The 18,283-nt window shown below is 40.9% G+C and overlaps 1 protein-coding gene across 2 annotated transcripts in view; it reads right to left on the bottom strand.

The window, feature by feature from the left end:
• Positions 1–13,560, bottom strand: part of LOC149180379 (FAM63A-like protein (DUF544)) — a 216,988-nt gene extending 203,428 nt beyond the window's left edge. The window contains exons 1-5 of one of the 2 annotated variants that reach the window (XM_089416088.1): positions 13,379–13,559; positions 12,789–13,211; positions 11,577–11,695; positions 11,356–11,462; positions 11,023–11,110 (exon numbers count right to left, since the gene is read on the bottom strand). In XM_089416088.1, coding sequence (XP_089272214.1) covers positions 11,023–11,110; positions 11,356–11,462; positions 11,577–11,695; positions 12,789–12,930 — 456 coding nt within the window. In that variant the 5' untranslated portion in view covers positions 12,931–13,211; positions 13,379–13,559. Of the gene's footprint in view, positions 1–11,022; positions 11,111–11,355; positions 11,463–11,576; positions 11,696–12,788 lie in introns of both variants that reach the window. The other variant, XM_089416089.1, reaches the window with a different exon arrangement.
• Between the last annotated feature and the right edge of the window lie 4,723 nt (positions 13,561–18,283).

Here is an 18,283-nt window from a genome sequence, read left to right as displayed (position 1 = left end):
ATTGTTTTGGTGGCCTCAACCTGCCCCGAAGGGAAACTAGGCCTGTTGGCCACCTAAATTTGCTATAAGCATTCCAAAAACAAAATTTCACTAGTCTTTCCATCCGGGCTATGTGCACTACACAGTTAAAAATACTTAACAAACTAAGAGCTAGCATAAAAGCAACTAAAAAAAAGTTGTTCGCTAAAAACAAAAGAAACATTGAAGGATCATTCCTTCCGGTCATCAGCAGTCAGATCAGCATTGGCAGGGGTATCCATGGGTTCTGTGTGAGCTTGAGTCGTCCGAGCCATCTGAGCCAACCTCTGTTGGATCTCATCCAACTTGTTATCCTGCATAATCATAATCACCTGCAAATTCTTCATTTCTTTTTTGAGGTTTGGCATCCCTTGGGCGATTTCAGCCACTTCCCCTGCCACCTGCTCCAGCGCCTTCGCAAGAAGGCATTTTAGAACCTAGTAGACATGAAGAGCTTGCCGGTAGAGCGTCATCTGTCCTCGAGTGTTACTAAGATCTTGGATTATTTCTGCCCACTCTTCTATCTCAGGGTCAGACTGTTCTTCCATCACGTTTGCCTCCATTTCTTGTATAAGCTGGTGGATGTCTTCATCCGTACCCTCTCTGTAGGCTCTTGCAGCTTCCTGGACTGCAGTCAGCATGGATCTCCTCCCCCTGCGTTGGCTAGCTGATGATGCGGTTGACGGATCTTCTCTATTCTGCTGGCTTGGACGTCCTCTGCCTCCACAGCCCCTTCCACGGCCCAGGTGTGCCATCCTTCCTTTTATTGTTTCCTGTTTACAATTTTCATTCGCAGAGGTCAGATTTCGAAGATTTATAAAATTGCCCTCCTTAATTTTATTGGTTTTTATCCCACCTCCCCTGCTCCAGTCACCTTCATTTGTCTAAGGATTCTGGTGATTGTCTGCTCTTAGATATAGGAAGGTAAGAAGACCTTCCGTCATACGAACCAATTCCTGAGCCAGGTGCATAATTTTCATGTCTTGCCTTTCTGCCTCCCTCTTATCCTTCGTTGTGGGTTGAGTAGTTCGACCCTCAGTATTTCTCCCTAGGCTATCTTCTGGGCAACTTTTTCTCCACCCGTCTTGTACCCTTCCTGATTCAGCCCCATTTCTCTGACATAGTTCATGGCAGAGTAAAAGGCAACCCTACGCCTGCTCTCTTCTTCCCAGAGGCAGCCAACATCCGTTTTTGTCCATCATACCATTCAAAACAGAGAAAAAATCAAAAGAAGGTCCAGAGATGACATACCCGAAATCACAATTTTCCAATAAGGCTCCCTCTGTTTGTGCTGCTCCCTGCTCCTCTTCCTCCCAACGCGGCTTACCTATCCTTCTACCCTTCGCCACCTTTAAATGATATAACCCACCTGTCCCACTTCCTATCCCACTACCGCCGCCAAATTTGCATTTCTCTTTCATCCCAATCCGTTATCTTGAGATGTGCACTGACACGCAGTACGCTACCGTGGCGGGATGGACGACGCTATGGCTAGGGAAGGATCCCTCTGTCCTGCCGCATCCATGATTGTTCCTGCTACCCTCACCTGCTTTTCTCCACACCCTGATCGGGGACCATCTATATCTATTGTCTTTAGATCGTGTCTTCATTATGATCTTGGGTTAATATCATTCTAAGAAGTTCTAATTCTGGCTTCTCTGAATGATTCGTCCAGATATTATCCAATTTCCCTCCTTGTTCCTAGCTTCCCCAATTTGCGAGAAAATTCGCTGCTCTATTTCCTTCTCTTCTTACATGCTTAATGAACATGTACTCAAATATTTTTAAGATAATTTCCAGCTCTTGGATCAGGCTAGCCGTCCTCCAACTTTGAGTAACTTTGTCCCATGAGGTCCCATTATTAAGTTTTTTAATTATGTGTTACCATTTGGGTGTCTCCTTCCACTTCCAGGTTGTTATAGCCATTTCTGATTTCTATCTTCAGTCCTTGACGTACTACCATCAATTCGGCTTCATTGTTACTCATGATGCCGCCACTGTATGAGTAAATCCATTTTGTTCTGCCTTGGTCGTCTCGAAAGAGGCCTCCAATCCCCGCCAGGCCTGGGTTACCTTTGGATGCTCCATCGAAATTTAACTTTATAAATCCTATCGAGGGGTGAGAGAAGTGCATGGGACTGTTGCACCCTATATTGGGTTGTTTCCACATCTGTGGAGCAACCATTCCTTGATGTAGATTCAGCTTCCTTAGAATTTGGTCTTCTTCCAGCGTCGTTTCCCAGTCCTCTGTGCTCCAAGTTTCCGCTAAGATGGTCTCTCGAATATGACTCAATGTTTTTCCCCAGACTTGCTCTTTAGTCATCTCTTTATTTTGGAAGATTCTTCTGTTTCGTTCTTTCCAAATCATCCACATATTCATACCTACTGCTAGACTCCAGGCTCGTCTAACCACAGGGCTTGTGAATTGGCCTCTTCCCCATTGTTTAATTGTGTCCCTGATACTCTGTTGATCTCTGTGTGTCCTTCCAAAGAGTCTTCTAACTTCTTCCCATTGCTGTTGTGCTCCATTACATGAGTTCAGGAGATGTTCCTGTGTTTCCTAATCTTGTTTGCATAGACAACATCGGGGGGGGGGGCATGAATCCTATGCTTTTGAAGTTGGTCCCAGGTCAGAATAGTGCCTTTACATACCAGCCACAGGAAGTGGGTCACTTTCGGCCACCAGTTGCTGCTCCACATTTGTTTCCAATTAACTACCATATCATCTTGTGCTCTCTTAGCGAAGAGATGGTATGCTTCTTTAATCGTGAAATTTCCTTTCATTGTGTAACCCCATCTCAATATGTCTAGTCCTGGTCTTATAGGTATTTTCCTTGTCTGCATTTCTTTTAGGTATATTTCTCTTTGCTCTCTATCAACCTGTCCATTCCATTCTTCCGAATTCTTCCAGGTTCTCCATGATTCTTCTTGGCCCCCTTCCTTCCAAGAAGTCCCTTACAAAATTCATCCCTTCCTCTTTTGCCTTTTGACATATGTCACTTAAAGCTTGTAATCCAATCAGTCTTTCTCTTTGCTGCCAGGCTTCTTCCCATAACTTGGTTGAGCAACCATTCCTGATTTCCCAGAAAACATGTTTAGTTATTATCTCCCTGTTTTGACTAGCCAAGTTCCATATTGTAGAACCTTTCGGGGTGTCCCTTATTCTTAAGATCTCCTCTGGACTTGTTGGCATATTATATTTTTTTGTCCATATTCTTTTCCATAGGTCGTCTCCTCCCTTCATCCAGCGCCACCAAAGCTTAGCCCCCATTACTTGGTTCAATGAGTAAGGATCTCTGAGGCCTAATCCTCCATCAGTTTTACTCTTCACCAAGCCCTTCCAGGATACCAGTGCCCATTTTCTTTGTTCCTTCGGTCCTCCCCAAATGAATTTTTTAAAAATCTCCACCATCTTGGCACACGCTCCTTTTGGGGCAGCCATTGCCAAGAGTTGGTATATCGGGATCGATTGTAGGACTGCCTTGACCAATATAGCTCAGCCTGCGATATTCAGTGTTCTGAAGGACCAGTTGGCTAGTTTTCTTGCAATCTTCTCAATGGTTTGTTGCTAATTCGTCAGTGTTAGCGGATTCAAGGCTAACGGAATGCCTAGATATTTTGAGGGTAGTTCTCCTGAGCGGAAACCCATAATTCTTGTTAAAAAATTGTTGATGTTTCCTGCTGTATTGAAAAAATAGGTACAAGACTTTTCTTTATTAATTTGCATACCAGAAGCTTCCATAAAGAGGTCTAGGATCTCTTTAATTCTTCTAGCTTCTCTGAGAGACACAGCACAAAACAGCATGATGTCATCAACAAATTGCTGGTGAGTAATTGGTATGTCACTGCCGCATACCTAAATTCCTCTAATCTTTCTTTCCCTTAATTCTTTTTTTATGTATCTTCCTAAGCCTTCCGCTGCAATGATGAACAAGAAGGGAGACAATGGATCTCCCTGTTGAAGTCCTCTGGAAGCTTTAAAAGTTTGGGAAGGAACTCCATTCACAAGGATGGAGAAGTTGGGTGAGGAGACCATGGCGGAGATCCATTTGATCCATCGATTACAAAAACCAAAGGCCCTTAAAACCGCTTTCAAATAATCCCAATTCAAGCAGTCATAAGCTTTGGAGAGGTCTAGTTTAATCATCATACCTGCTTCCTTTTTTGTTTTCAGAGAATGCACTACTTCTTGAGAGACCACCAGACCATCCAGGATTTGCCGACCTTCCACAAAACCTGTTTGTTCAGGGGAGATAATACTAGATAGAATAGGCTTAAGTCTTTTAGCCATTAGTGTAGCTATAATTTTATATATAACATTACACAGAGAAATGGGTCTAAAGCCCTGGGGCTCTTCAGACTTGGCATCTTTAGGAATAGAAGATAAGAGAGTTGAGTTTAAGCTTGTACTTACATTCTGGTTTCTTCTTGATTCTTCGACCACGTCCAGGATATCTTGGCCCAAAAATTTCCATCCTGCTTGATAGAATTCCGCTGTGAATCCGTCAGGACCAGGGGCTTTATTCTTCTTCATCCCTTTCACTATCTCTTCTACCTCTTCTAGAGTAGCTGCCCTCATCAGGGCTAGATTTTGATCCCTTGTGATCATGCTTGGAATCTCATTGCAGATTCTCTCAGTGGCTCCTCGTCGATCTACATTGGGTTCCGTAAGGAGATCTTTGAAATGATTTATCAAAACTTGTTCCATTTCCTCATGTTGTGTTACTCGTAGTCCTTCTTCGTCTTTTATGGAGAAGATTATGTTTCTCTGTCTTCTCTAGATCATTGCCTGATGGAAGAACTTTGTATTCCTCTCCCCTTCTCGTAGCCAGTTCACTCTAGATTTTTGCCTCCATAGGATCTCTTCTTGTTTCCTTCTTTCTTCCATCTACCCTATTAGGATCCCTTCTTCTCTGGCTAAATCCTCACTTCTCCCTGCAGTTATGATTTCTTGTTGGATTTTCTTCATTTTCTGATCTAGAAGCTGTTGGTCCTTAAAAATGTTTCCAAATTCCTCTTTGTTCCATTTCTTGATGTTTCCTTTTAGTTCCTTTAATTTTAGCTGAAAGGTCTGCATCCTGTTTCTTCCCCTTTGTTGACTTTGTTTCCACCATTCTCCTACTTTCATCATAAAATTTTGATCCCTAAGCCAGAAAGCTTCGAACCTGAAGGGCTTTTTCTTGGGGCTGGCTTTGATGTCAAGTTCTATTTTGATCGGCCAATGGTCCGATCCCATTCCCGGTAGAATCATTGCTTCAATGAAAATGTCCCAATTTATAATCTGTTCTGACAGTAGAAATCTATCTAGTCTGGAGGCGATTTGATGTCTACCTCCCCTTCTGTTGTTCCATGTGTAGATCCCGTTTATTGTCTGAATATCTACCAGCCTTTGTTCTGCTATCATATCGCCAAAGGCTTCCATATCTGGATATGTTCTTCTGAGGCCTCCCCTTTTCTCATTTAGGGATGTGATCATGTTGAAATCTCCTCCTACAATCCATGGAGAGGCTGGAAACATGGAACGTATAATTGCCAGGTTCTGAAGGAAATTCCTGCGTTCACTCGGTATCTGAGGACCATATACATTGGATAAAAGAACCCATTCCTAGGATCCTATATTTCTGAATCTTCCTGAAAGAATTCGAGGTATACTAATCCAATCTTCAAATTGGACTTCCTCTAGATTCCAGAGGATTGCCACACCTCGCGCGCTACCCACAGCGTCTTGACCAATTATCTCATAATGCGGCTTGAAGTTGCTCATAACTTCTTTTAATTTTTGTTCTCGAATTTTTGTTTCTTGAATTAGCATTATATGGGGTTTATCTTTTTTGAGTCTCTCTTTCAGATATCTTTGTTTCCCCTTACTATTCAGCCCTCTAATATTCCAGGTTGTGATGATCATTTCAACAATTTGAGGGGTTGTTGGAATACCTCCGACAATGGCACCACTCTTCCTGAATTTACCAGCATCTCTCCAACCATTTGGATGGTCTCACTCATAGGTCTTCTTCCTCTTTTCCTTCCTCCTTTCCCTATAGTTCCTGCTTCTATGCTTTGTCTTCCTTGCGTCCCAAGCTGCTCTGGCTGATTTGATATTATTGTTCCTCGTTTCTCCTTATATCTTTGGAACATATCTTTGTAAAGTTGTTTCTGGTCTTCAGGTATGAATCTTTCATCCAAATGCCGCCATTCCTGCAAAAGTTTCTTCATGACCTATTCTTCTTCTCCTTCTTGGTCCTATTGTGGGTCTATCTCCATTTGGTTCTGTTCTTGAGGTCGAGCTATCTTCTCCCCCTCTTTTTCCATCTCCATATTGTTTGACGCCTTATTTTTCCCTTTGTTTTCGTTTTTATTCTCCACTGCTTCATCTTCACCATCCTCACCTTCCGCTTCCATTTCTAATTCTTGTAATACTTCAAACTGGTTCTGGCTTTTCTGAGTGCCTTCTGGGTAGAGTGGATTTTGTTTAGTTTTTTCTCTTTGGGGTTTTCTTCGTCTCAGTACTTCTGTAAACCCTTCATTGTCTCCTCCGCTTTTCCTTTCCTCTTTTTCGGTATTCCCCTTTCTTCCCCCAAATCTGTTGATGTTTCATTAGCATTCATCGGACAAGATTTATACAAATGGCCATATTCATGGCACCGTCTGCATCTAAATGGAATGTGTTCATAATCTACTGGCTATTGCCATACCTCATCATGGTATTCCACTTCAATATAATCCGGAAGCGGTTCTGTGATATTCATGTAGACACAGATCCTGGCATATGACGTATATCTTCCTCTTTTGGTAGTTTCTGCCACCTTAACGAAGGTTCCAATTGAATTCCCAATCCCCTCTAGAATCTCTGGATCCCAAAACTCTATCGGGAGCCCAAACAGTCTAACCCATATTGGTGCTGCTAGCATTTTCTCTTTGTCTGGATTATAGCATTCTTCCCATTGCCTCATGAAAAGCCCTGCATTATTGAGGAAGTATGATCCCTCCTCGAAGATCCTCTCGCCCAAACAGTCTAACCCATATCGGTGCTGCTAGAATTTTCTCTTTGTCTGGATTATAGCATTCTTCCCATTGCCTCATGAAAAGCCCTGCATTATTGAGGAAGTATGGTCCCTCCTCGAAGATCCTCTCCTTATCTTCCAGATTTGCAAATATTACCGTGAAGAATCCTTTTGCCCCTAATTTTAGATCAATATGTCCTTTGGGCTTCCATCTCTGTTGTATCCATTTCGTCAAGTCTTTCTCAAACGGCCATGTGCCTACAAACTTGCAAATGAGAGCATGGTCTTTCATATATCCTCTGTATTCCTCAAGCTTATTATTTGGAATAACAAACCTGGGTTTTTTTGTTGCTTGCAGTAGACATTTGTTCCCTGTCCTTGCTTGCCATATTGCTCCCATGACCGGCGTATCCTTGTTGTGTCTCCCTGATCCGCCGCTCGATCCATTCCGGCTTGTTTCTCCTACTGCTACATTCTTATAGGAGGGGATCTCTCCCCCCCCACTCGGTTATGTCATCTCTCTATCAGTCCTGTCTATTTTCGGTGTTTCTTCCCTCAATCAATCGATCGTGGCTTGGTCTGAACTTCTGCAGGTGGATTCGGGTTCCCCTGCACCCTGACCAAGTGCAGGTCCGCCAGGGGCCGCCTGTTCCAAAACCCTAACCCTAATCTCTCGTCTTCCTCTTCGGCTTCAGCGCTCGCTCCATTCTCATGTCCAAGTCCGAGAGATTATATATTTATTATTTATATATTTAAATTGATTTTAATGTTTAAATATTTTGATTCAATATTAACTTTGATTATTACATAAATTATATAATTAAAAAAAAAAATATATATATATATATATATATATTTTTTTTATTTTTTTTTTTTTATTATATAATATTACCGCTCCCGATTAGCCATTTCCTGTAAATTTTGGGGAAACCTCTAGCCGTTCCCGACACCCGTACCCAAGATCCCAGCGTTCCCACGTTCCAGAAACTCATGCAACATAGCAATTTGTGTATAATACACAATTCACTAGATAATAAAAGAAGCAAAGATGCATTTCAAAAGGAACTTGAACAAATACTTATTAACCTGCATAGAGAAGTAAATATTGTAAAACTCCAAAGATACTTTTTGAATAATGAAATTTCAAAAGGCCACACTAAATGCCAAATGGCAAATACCCAACAATCCAATTCATTATAAACTTGGTGTGAAATAGTAGGCCACCAAAACATGATAAAAATAAAGGCAAAATACATCCTCTGAATGCTGTTTGGATCACTTGTTCAGTCCTCCTGTAATGCCTTTAGCAGGGCTCAAACATATACGGGTCATCTGAAACAATTTTGTGACCATCTGTTGTTTAAACTTTAACCCAAATGACTGGCAGACTGTTCCAGGATAAAAAACAAACAATATTCATCAACAAGTTTAGAACTTCATATTGGAAAGTGACATCGTAGCGAGAATCACTGAAGAAGTTATAGCACTATCTAAATTACAGTTAATGCACAAAATGCAGTGTTAGGGACATGCACTTCACACATTTCTGGGACAGGGCAACTCCGTGGATGGCATTTCTCCATGGCCCTCTTCTGGAGAAAGGCAGGGAGGGATGTTTCTCAAGAAATGGGTGGCATTCCCCTTTCATGTGGGAAGAATTTAAAGCACTATCTAAATTACAGTTAATGCAAAAAATGCAGTGTTAGGGACATGCATTTCACACATTTCTGGGATGGGGAAACTCAGTGGAGAACGTTTCTCCATGTCCCCCTTCTGGAGAAAGGCAGAGAGGGATATTCCCCAAGAAATGGGAGGCAATCCCCTTTCATTTGGGACAGCTGGACGCTCCCTTCAAAAACGGGGACACTCCTCCACCAAATGACTTTTTCCCAATGGCCATAATAAAGTTCGAAAAAAAATCAAAACCTAAACAAATGTGAATAATTATTTCGTGCTTTCATCGTTTCTGTCTGTGACTTGTCATTGTTTTTTCAAATATTTTATCTTTTTTAGGATTCCAGATAGGGTCTTCAGCAAGGGGCAAGGAAACTAAGCACGGGACATTTCTCTACATTACCATTTTGGGGAAGGCGGGGAAGATGTTTCCCAAGAAATGGGAGGCATCTGCCTTTCATGTTGGGACCACTGGGCATTCCCTCTTGAAAATGGGGACACTGGGACACCCCCATCTTAGCCCCCCAAGCAATTTTTGACAAATGGCCTTAATAAAGTTTATAACCGAAAATAAAGACAAACAAAACAAACAAACAAACAAAAAAATAAAAAACCTAAAGCAAATGTGAATATTTATTTCATGCTTTCGTTGTTTCTGTTTGTAAATTGTCATTTTTTTTAAATATTTGATCTTTTATTTTTTAAGGATTTCAGATAGGGTCCCATGCTGCAAAGGACAAGGGAACTCAGTAAGGGTCCCCTTTTGGGAAAATGCAGCGAGGAATGTTTCCCAAGAAACAAGAGGCATTTCCCTTTCATATGGGCACTGGGGACCACTGGGCACTCCCCTCAAAAATGGGGACACCAGGACACCCCCCCCCCCACACAAAAACATTTTTTCCCAATGGCATTAAATTTAGAACCAAAGAAAAAAAGATCAAAACCCTAAATAAGATGTGAATATTTATTTCATGCTTCATTTCTTCTGCTTGTGACTTGTAGTTGTCACTGTTTTTCCACATATTTCAACCTTTAGTTTTTTAGGATTTCAGGCAGGGTCCCCTGCTGCAAAGTGCAAAGAAACTCAGTGGGACATTTCTCCACACACCCCTTTTGGGGGCAGGCAGGGAAGTGATGTTTCCCAAAAAAAGGGAGGCATATTCCTTTCACATGGGGACCACTGGGCACCCCTTTTGAAAATAGGGACACCAGGACATCAACCACTCCCCCAAGAAAACAAATTTTGCCCGATGGCCTTAAATTTGAAAAAAAAATCAAAACCCTGAAGCAAATGTGAATATTTATTTCATGCCTTCATTGCTTCTGTTTGTGACTTGACACTGTTTTTTCAAATATTTGATCTTATATTTCTTTGGTATTTCTAGGATCCCCTATGCCAGGATTCCAACCATGACATTTCCTAAAATTTGGGGGGTGTCTCCACACATTCCCTGAATGCATTTCTCGGTTCTCATATCCCACCATCCCAGAAACTTGGTGGAATATTGAAAAAATGTAAGAAACCACCATCCTGAAAACTTGGTGGAAAAATGAAAAAAATGTAAGGAATAATTAGATAGTTTCACAAATGAAGGGGCCTTGCTTGCATGTGCCTGTTTGTTGAGTATTGTCCTACTACCTTTCATTCTCTCTTTTTTCTCTTCTATTGCTCTTGGGCAAATGAATTGAGCTACTCAAAACAGCAAGGTCCAAAATATATGCAAGAATGTCATTAAATGTCGTATTTTAGCATTTCCTTTTTATGCATAAATTTCAACAGTTCTTTAATGCATTGCTATAAGTTTACTAAGTTTTATTAAAGGAAACAAATATTCAACAAAATAGCTTAGGCTGTAGTTACAAACGTAAGTGTTTATAGCCATATAATATAGTGGAAAGAAACATATGTACAAAAAATCTACAAAATATCAAGCTTTGGGCATGGAAAGCTAGAAAGGGAAAAGCCTGTCCCAGAGATTGAATGTGGTAGTAACCCAAAAGCAATCTGTTTATGAAGTTTACCTACATATGTAAACATTAGTACTTCAAGTTAATTTCCTTGGGGAAGCACTGTTATGCACCACCCACGCTCCCCCAGCCCCCCAGCAAAAAAGGTTAACAACCTAAGCATGCTCCTAACACGATGTCAACCAAAGTCAACTGCCTCTGAATCCAACACCCCGAGAGGGTAGTCACTGATTCAACATGGCAATAACAGAATAACTAATCAAACAAATTTAAGTGCTGGATCCTCTTCTTAAGACAGAGCAATATGGAAAGGAGAGAAGACAATGGCCACTACTTGACCATTTCCTCATTAGATGCATACCTGAGGATCAAAAATCCAGCCATGCACCAGCCCAATGTCTAACAGGTCAAATATTGCACATTCTCGGGTAAACTCAAAATCATGTATACTGCAAAAAAACAATGATGTGGACCACAATATAAAAAAGCCGATATGATAATGATAACCAAAATATCAAAATTTGAAATCAACACTTTATCTAACGAGAAATAGCACATCATGTCATGTGACTACATTTCCCCGACTTATAACAGTAAAATGAATCAGTACATTCAAAAAAAAATCCAAGCAGGCTAAAAATCTTAAATGGATAACAAACCGATTGAATGAAATATAATAGGTAAATTAGCATACTGTCTGAAGCGAACATTAACATCTATCCCAGTTGCAAGGCAGGGAAGTAAATCAATAGCGTCCGCAATGTTCTGCTGCTGGTTTTGCACATACCCGGCATCTTTGTTCTGTTCCACCAGAATATACTGTCTTAACATTCCAGTAACCATCTATGTATTTGCATGCTTAATCTCAACTAGAATTACAAAAAAGGACAAAAGTCTTTGACAGCTGAACTTTACCTCGATATTGCTGTTTGAATCCAGCAATCTTCCAGCCACAAGTGAAAGCAACCTTTGCAAAGAGATCTCCGTTGTATCTGGGCTCAAATTTATGATGTTCCGTAAAAGAAGAACATTGCCTGCAATCAAATATATGATCAAGTATGAAAGCCGTCCACAACCATAATTCAGTGGCAAACTGGACAACACAGTAATTCGTATTCTATAGGTATACCGTACACAGACTACATAATAAAGGTCCACTGCATATACATTTGAACACCAGTCACTCAACTTTGACTAGATGCCATGACCCCTTTCCTAATGTACTTGGAATTGTCTACCAACAGACAACAAAGGCAAAAGGCAACCTGCCAAACATCACCAACCTTGCTTTGTTCTACATAAAGGTGGAATGTGAAATGCATACACATCACAGAAATAGCTGAGGTGACTTGCATCAGTCTGGTGGTGATCAGCAACAAGAAATAAAAGACAAGACACTAGAGAATACAATCCGTAAGTCAAGTTCTCTTCCCACAAGATTGTCAATAAACCCCACGCTCAGTGCCCACTGAGATACACAAATAGAAAATGAGAGGAGTGGCTTAAATTATATGCTGGAAATAGTTAATAAAACAGGGACCAATTTTAGGGATAAATAAACATATGTTGACTCAAATATAAAAGGTCAAACACATGAGTTGAGGCTGGCATGAACTCAACATGGGCTTATCCTCAACGTGTTTTACAAAAAATAAAGATATCCAATAACGCATGCTCCAAAAACGGACTCTATCGAAAATACACACGATTATTAAAAGTGATAACCTAGGGAAAAAGAATGTATGTTTTAGGAAGCAGTTTATGATTTTTTTCGAGTGTACCGGTAAATGCATTGTTACACTGGGAAAGGTGAAAGGTTCAAATCTCTATCCCTCTGCAAAAGTGAGAGAGAGGCAAAGGTTGAAATCTCTGTCTCAGCATGTTAAATATGATTTCGTACCACTGCGTTGTTAAAATGATCGTTAAGGTAAGTTTACGCAGCATTAATTCTCTACTGGGGTTTGTGTTGCCCACGGATCAATCAAAAGCCAAATTTTTAATTTAATAATCAAAAGGAAATTTTTTTGAATAACGATAACCTCACACTTCACAAACAAAATTGCTAGGACATATAAAACATCAGCAACAAATTATTAATGAATAAAACCCAATTAGGGCAATGCTTACTTATTGCTAGAAGAGGGCAAGGTCCGTTGTCGTTCTGAAGAATGATAGGGATGGATCGCCCCAGAACGTGCACCACCTTCGTTTTGTAAACTGCAGCCGTGCCATCCTTCCTCCTCCTCTCTTCGTTGCCACTGCCACCCATAACTATCTTCTCTTCTTCTTCTTCTGCTACTTCCAACAAATGAAATGATATCCGGATATATGTATATATGTATTTGATGATTCCACACTTACTGCAAATACATTCGCTCGGATTATTCACCTCAAACCCCACACCAGTTTTTAATTAATTTTTCCTCTAAACTTCATCTGTTCTCATCCAGTCCAATCCCATCCAAAACCCCCCGCCAAATAGAAACAGAAAATGATAGCTACTCCGTCCGGGAAGTAACAACCATGGCCGCCCAAAATTCAATTCCCTGGCTGAAACGACCCACTGCTTTGATTAATAATTAATCAATGCATTCCCTTTGTTCGTTTGGTGTTGAAGTTTGGCACTTGGGGAGTTCTAATCTAATCTGTATTGATGCAAAAAAATATACTATTATTAATGAGATGGAGGGAGAATTGAGTGCAGACATTTACCATACCTTACTTTCCCTTTACGGAGAGCGAGAAGAAGTTGGGAAGGGAAGCAGAATTGGGTATGGAAATAGAAATGGAGATGGAGAAGGATATGACGGTATCTCATGCGAATCGGAGACCAAGATTGCTGGGGGGCAGACAGACTGACTTATTGCTCATACTCCGTCCGGAAAGCTAGAGCACAAGGCAACTGCCTCAGCCGGTATTCCGTATTGCATATGGAACTGGCCGGTTAAACTGTGAAACCCCGGTCGGTGTTCATGGCGGATTATGTCAATGCACTGACATTTTAATTTTTCATGAAATAGATTAATTATTTTAAGTGGTCGGTTATTGATATAATTTTAATAAATATTGAGATTGGTGTCTTAAATCGAAGACTGGGATAAATTTAATAGATTAATAGCTGTTTAAAAGTGATAAATACAAAATTATATAAGCTCTGAAATCGAAGACGTTTAGTTTTCATATTGGGTAAATTTAGTTTGATTTAAAATTTATATAAGGATATTTTGTTGATAAAATTAGTAATTATATGACCCATGATGTATTGTTGGGGGTGTATTGCTTTTATGAGTAATAATGATTATTTATGTATATTTGTTTGGTCTTTGTTACCTTTATGGGAAATGTTGAGCATCTTAATGATCAATGAAGAATACTTATGTAAATTGTGTTTATCGCTTTATATATATAAGATATAGTCTGTGTTGTTACGCGTTTTTTATTTATTATATGTGAAATATTGTAATGTAACGTTTTTATTAATTTTAAAAATAAAAATAATTTTACCTGAAAATATTTGTTTTATTTTATTTTTTTTAGTTTAGTTTTGTTTTGTTTTGTTTTGTTTGTACAGAGAGGCGCTTTCTTATGTTACAGTGGTAATGTAATGTCTTGTTTAACTTTAAAAATAAAAGTATTTTTATGTGAAATATTTTTACTAAGTAAAATAAAACTAAAAGATGTTAAAATAAAATTAACTTCATGGTATTGGCTTATGGTATGAGAATCTAAGGGATTGACACATGGTATTCATGTGGAATATAGCTTATTTAAAGGGTGAAATTAAACCAGCTTAGATCCATTTTCACTTTAGATCTACCACAGGGTGAAAATAAACTAGCTTAGATTCATCTTCACTTTAGATCTACCACTCGAGAGAGAGACCAAATCTCTTGAGATCCAGAATTGAGGTGAATAACAAATCTCTTGAGATCCGAAGTTAAGATGGACCTAAATTGGTTCTAATAATAAATTATTTATAAAGATAATAACAATTGTGTGTTTAAAAGATAAAAATTGGTTCTAATAATAAATTATTTATAAAGATAATAGCAATTGTGTGTTTAAAAGATAAATATGTGTGTTTATTGGTGTAGTCTTCATAAAAATATGTTAATATATTATGTTTCACACTTTAGAATAGTATTCAAGATTTTAATTTTATGTTTTATTCATTTTGTTTTCCTTAGATAAGTTAGTTTTAGGTAGTGACATGTAAAAAAGTTGACCTAGCCGCTGCTCTGCGCGCGCGCGCCTGAGCCTGCTCTCGGCCCTCGGCCTCTCTCAACGACTGCGTCTCTGCTCGACGATCCTTCCCATGGATCCACCGGATCCGCCTGGAGGGGATCCGGACCTGCAACAAGCCTTTTCCAACCTGGTGAAATCGCTACCTCAGCAACGACCAAGACCTACAGCAACCAAGTTTGTAAAGAAACTAGATGTGTTACAGGAAGTCCATTTGCCCCCGACTATTCCTCGCATGGCAGCCATCTCGCTAGCAGAGAAAGGACTAATCGGTCAATTTACAGGGTTATGGCCCTCACCCAAAACTGTGCAAAGATGGGTGGAGCGTAACTGGGCAGACAAGGTTCAAGGGAAAATATCTATAAGGTTTTGTGGCAGAGGATACTTCACCTTCCACTTTGAAACCAAGGAGGACAAGGATCTAATCTTTCGAAATGGGCCTTACTTCATGGATTCCAGAGGACTCTACCTCAACAAATGGACCCCGGACTTTGATCCCGAGCTGGACATTCCAAGTGTTGTTCCTGTTTGGGTCAGACTTCCTCATCTCCCTCTTCACTGCTGGGGAGATGACTCGGTCAAAGCAATAGGGAACGCGGTTGGAAAATATATAGATCGAAGTGAACCCAAGGATAACATGCAGGCCTGTGCGCGAATATGTGTGGAAGTTGATCTGGGACGCGGACTACCAGAGGCAATCAAACTGAAAGTAGATGACTGGTGCCATATTCAACAGCTGGACTACGAGCAGATCCCCTTCAAGTGCAAGGTATGTCACGAATATGGACATTTTGCTAATAGATGCCCAAAACTTATAGCTGTAGATTCAATAGAGCAAGAAGGACAGTGGGAGACGGTAAAGAGAAAAAAAACGAACCCATCCATGAAGCAAGCAGAAACTGAAATCCCAGGGCCTTCCCAGCTTCATCCTTCTCATCCTCATTCATCTTATCAGCCCCCACCCTCATCCTCTCAGCAGCTCCCTCCTCTCATCCCCTCTTCACCTCCTAGACTATCGGACCCCTCCATCCCTCCATCATCCAATCCCTTTGCTTCTCTTTCTGAGGATGACCCCGAACAAGACCCACTCTCATCTGATCCGCATCCACATTCCTCTCCCCTTCAATCTTCTCAACCCTCTCCTGATATCAACTCCATAAGAATCACCAGAAGTTCATCAAAGGAACATGGTGCGCCTAGTGACATTCCCAAAAAGCATGGACCTGGCAGGAAATCGGCTAAGCAGCAAAGAGAAGAAAGCGCACAGAAAGATATAGCAATGGGATCCCAGACACCTATCGAATCCTACATCCTTGGACACTCGGACAAGGAAAACAACAATAAAGGCAAAGAGAGGCGGGCACCTCTCCATACCACTGGTAAATCATGATGAAGTTGCTATCCTGGAACAGCAGGGGACTAGGGCACCCCTCCAAGAAAGCAGCCCTCAGGGAACTAATTCAAAGTGAAAAACCCGAAATCATACTCATTCAAGAGACGAAACTAGATCAGTCGGAAATCAACAGACTAATCAGCCAACAAAAGCAATACAGTGGCTGCGCCAGTGAAGCCAGAGGAGCATCGGGTGGCATTCTAACAATGTGGGACAATAGCAGATGGACTTGCAGCTTCACCAAAATCCATCAGCACTGGATCAGTGTTAAACTGGAAAGTAAGGACAATGGAGCAGAGGTTAAAATTTACAATGTTTATTCACCAAACCACTATAGGGAAAAAGAAGTTTGCTGGAATACTCTGAACACAAACATAGAAGAAGATCATGACAGCAATATTATTCTTGCAGGGGATCTAAACCTGGTCATGCACACCAATGAGAAAAGAGGAGGAAACTATAGCTCAGATCCCTTCAGAAACAGGCTTGAGCATATTATGCAGGAGAAAGATCTAGTAGACATAAAACCTAAGAATAGAAGATACACATGGAGCAACAGGCGTCTAGGAGCTGGAAATATCATGGAAAGGCTCGACCGTTTCCTCATCAACATCGCCTTTCTATCCACCTTCTCCACCGGTCAGTCAGACATCCTCAACATCTCCGCCTCGGACCACTATCCAATCACGCTCACATTGCACAGTCAAAGCCAGCTTGGACCCCTCCCGTTTAAATATTCTCCCTTATGGAACCGAATCCCTGCAGCTAGAGACGCGGTGATGCAAGCGTGGACCCAGCACGTGGAGGGTTCCCCGGCTTTTATCTGGGAAACCAAGCTGAAGCAAACTAGGCAGGCCCTCAAATCTTGGGCTAAGACTAACTATCAGGAACCTGAGCTCATTAAAAAAGACATAAAAAAAAGCCTTGAGACAGTCCAGCAAAACATTGAGGCGCAAGGTCTCACCCAGCAAACAAAAGAGGATGAGATTCGACTGTATACCCAGCTGAGGCAAACAGCCAGAGATGAGGAGATCAAATGGAGGATAAAATCAAGACAGTTGTGGCTGCGTGAAGGAGATAAGAATACCTCATACTTTCATAAGCAAGCTACAGTCAGGAAGGCAAGAAACACTGTGAGTATAATAAAAGACAGCGATGGGAAGAGCCACGATACTCAAGATTCCATTAAAGAAGCAGCAACAGCTCACTTCAAAAACTTATTATCTGAGGATAAGAGCGATGAGGATTACTCAAGTCTTCTCCAACACATGACTAGAGATGTTACTCAAGGAATGAACAGCAAGCTTACGCAAGAAATAGAAGAGGATGAAGTTCAAAAAGCAATCTGGAGTCTCCATCCGGACAAAGCTCCAGGTCCCGATGGGTTTCCAATAAGCTTTTACAGAGAATACTGGCATCTGATCAAAAAAGACCTTCTAAAGATGATTCGCTGGTCCCTTCAGAAAGGCAAATTGGGGGGCTTCACCAACTCAACCTACCTAGCTCTAATCCCAAAAGAGAACAGGCCCTCTACCTTCTCAAGATTTCGGCCCATATCCCTATGCAATTCGGCATATAAAATCATTACTAAAATCCTGTCTTCTAGACTCAAGCCTCACCTTCCCTCATTAATCTCAGAAAACCAAGGAGGATTTCTGCCCAATAGACACATATCAGACTCCATTCTCCTTGTGCAAGAAGCTATACACTCTAGCATAAGTCGAAAGGAGAAAGGCTTTGTCCTAAAACTCGACCTTGCCAATGCATTTGATAGGGTCAGACACTCCTTTCTGTTTGCAGTTTTACACAAAATGGGATTCAATTCCTCCTTCATAAATATGATCAAAGCTTGCATCTCAAATCCTTGGATTTCCCCTTTGGTAAATGGGCGACCTTGTGCTGCTTTCCAATCCTCCCGAGGTCTCAGACAAGGCTGCCCCCTGTCCCCTTATTTATTTATTCTTATGGCCGAATCCTTTAGCAAAGC

This window comes from Pinus tabuliformis, chromosome 3_2, assembly GCF_031772625.1.
Source record: "Pinus tabuliformis cultivar Carrire ecotype Pingquan chromosome 3_2, CPIR1, whole genome shotgun sequence".
NCBI lineage: Eukaryota > Viridiplantae > Streptophyta > Pinopsida > Pinales > Pinaceae > Pinus > Pinus tabuliformis.
Note: the sequence above shows the minus strand (reverse complement) of the source record. Positions and strands in the feature narration are given on the sequence as shown.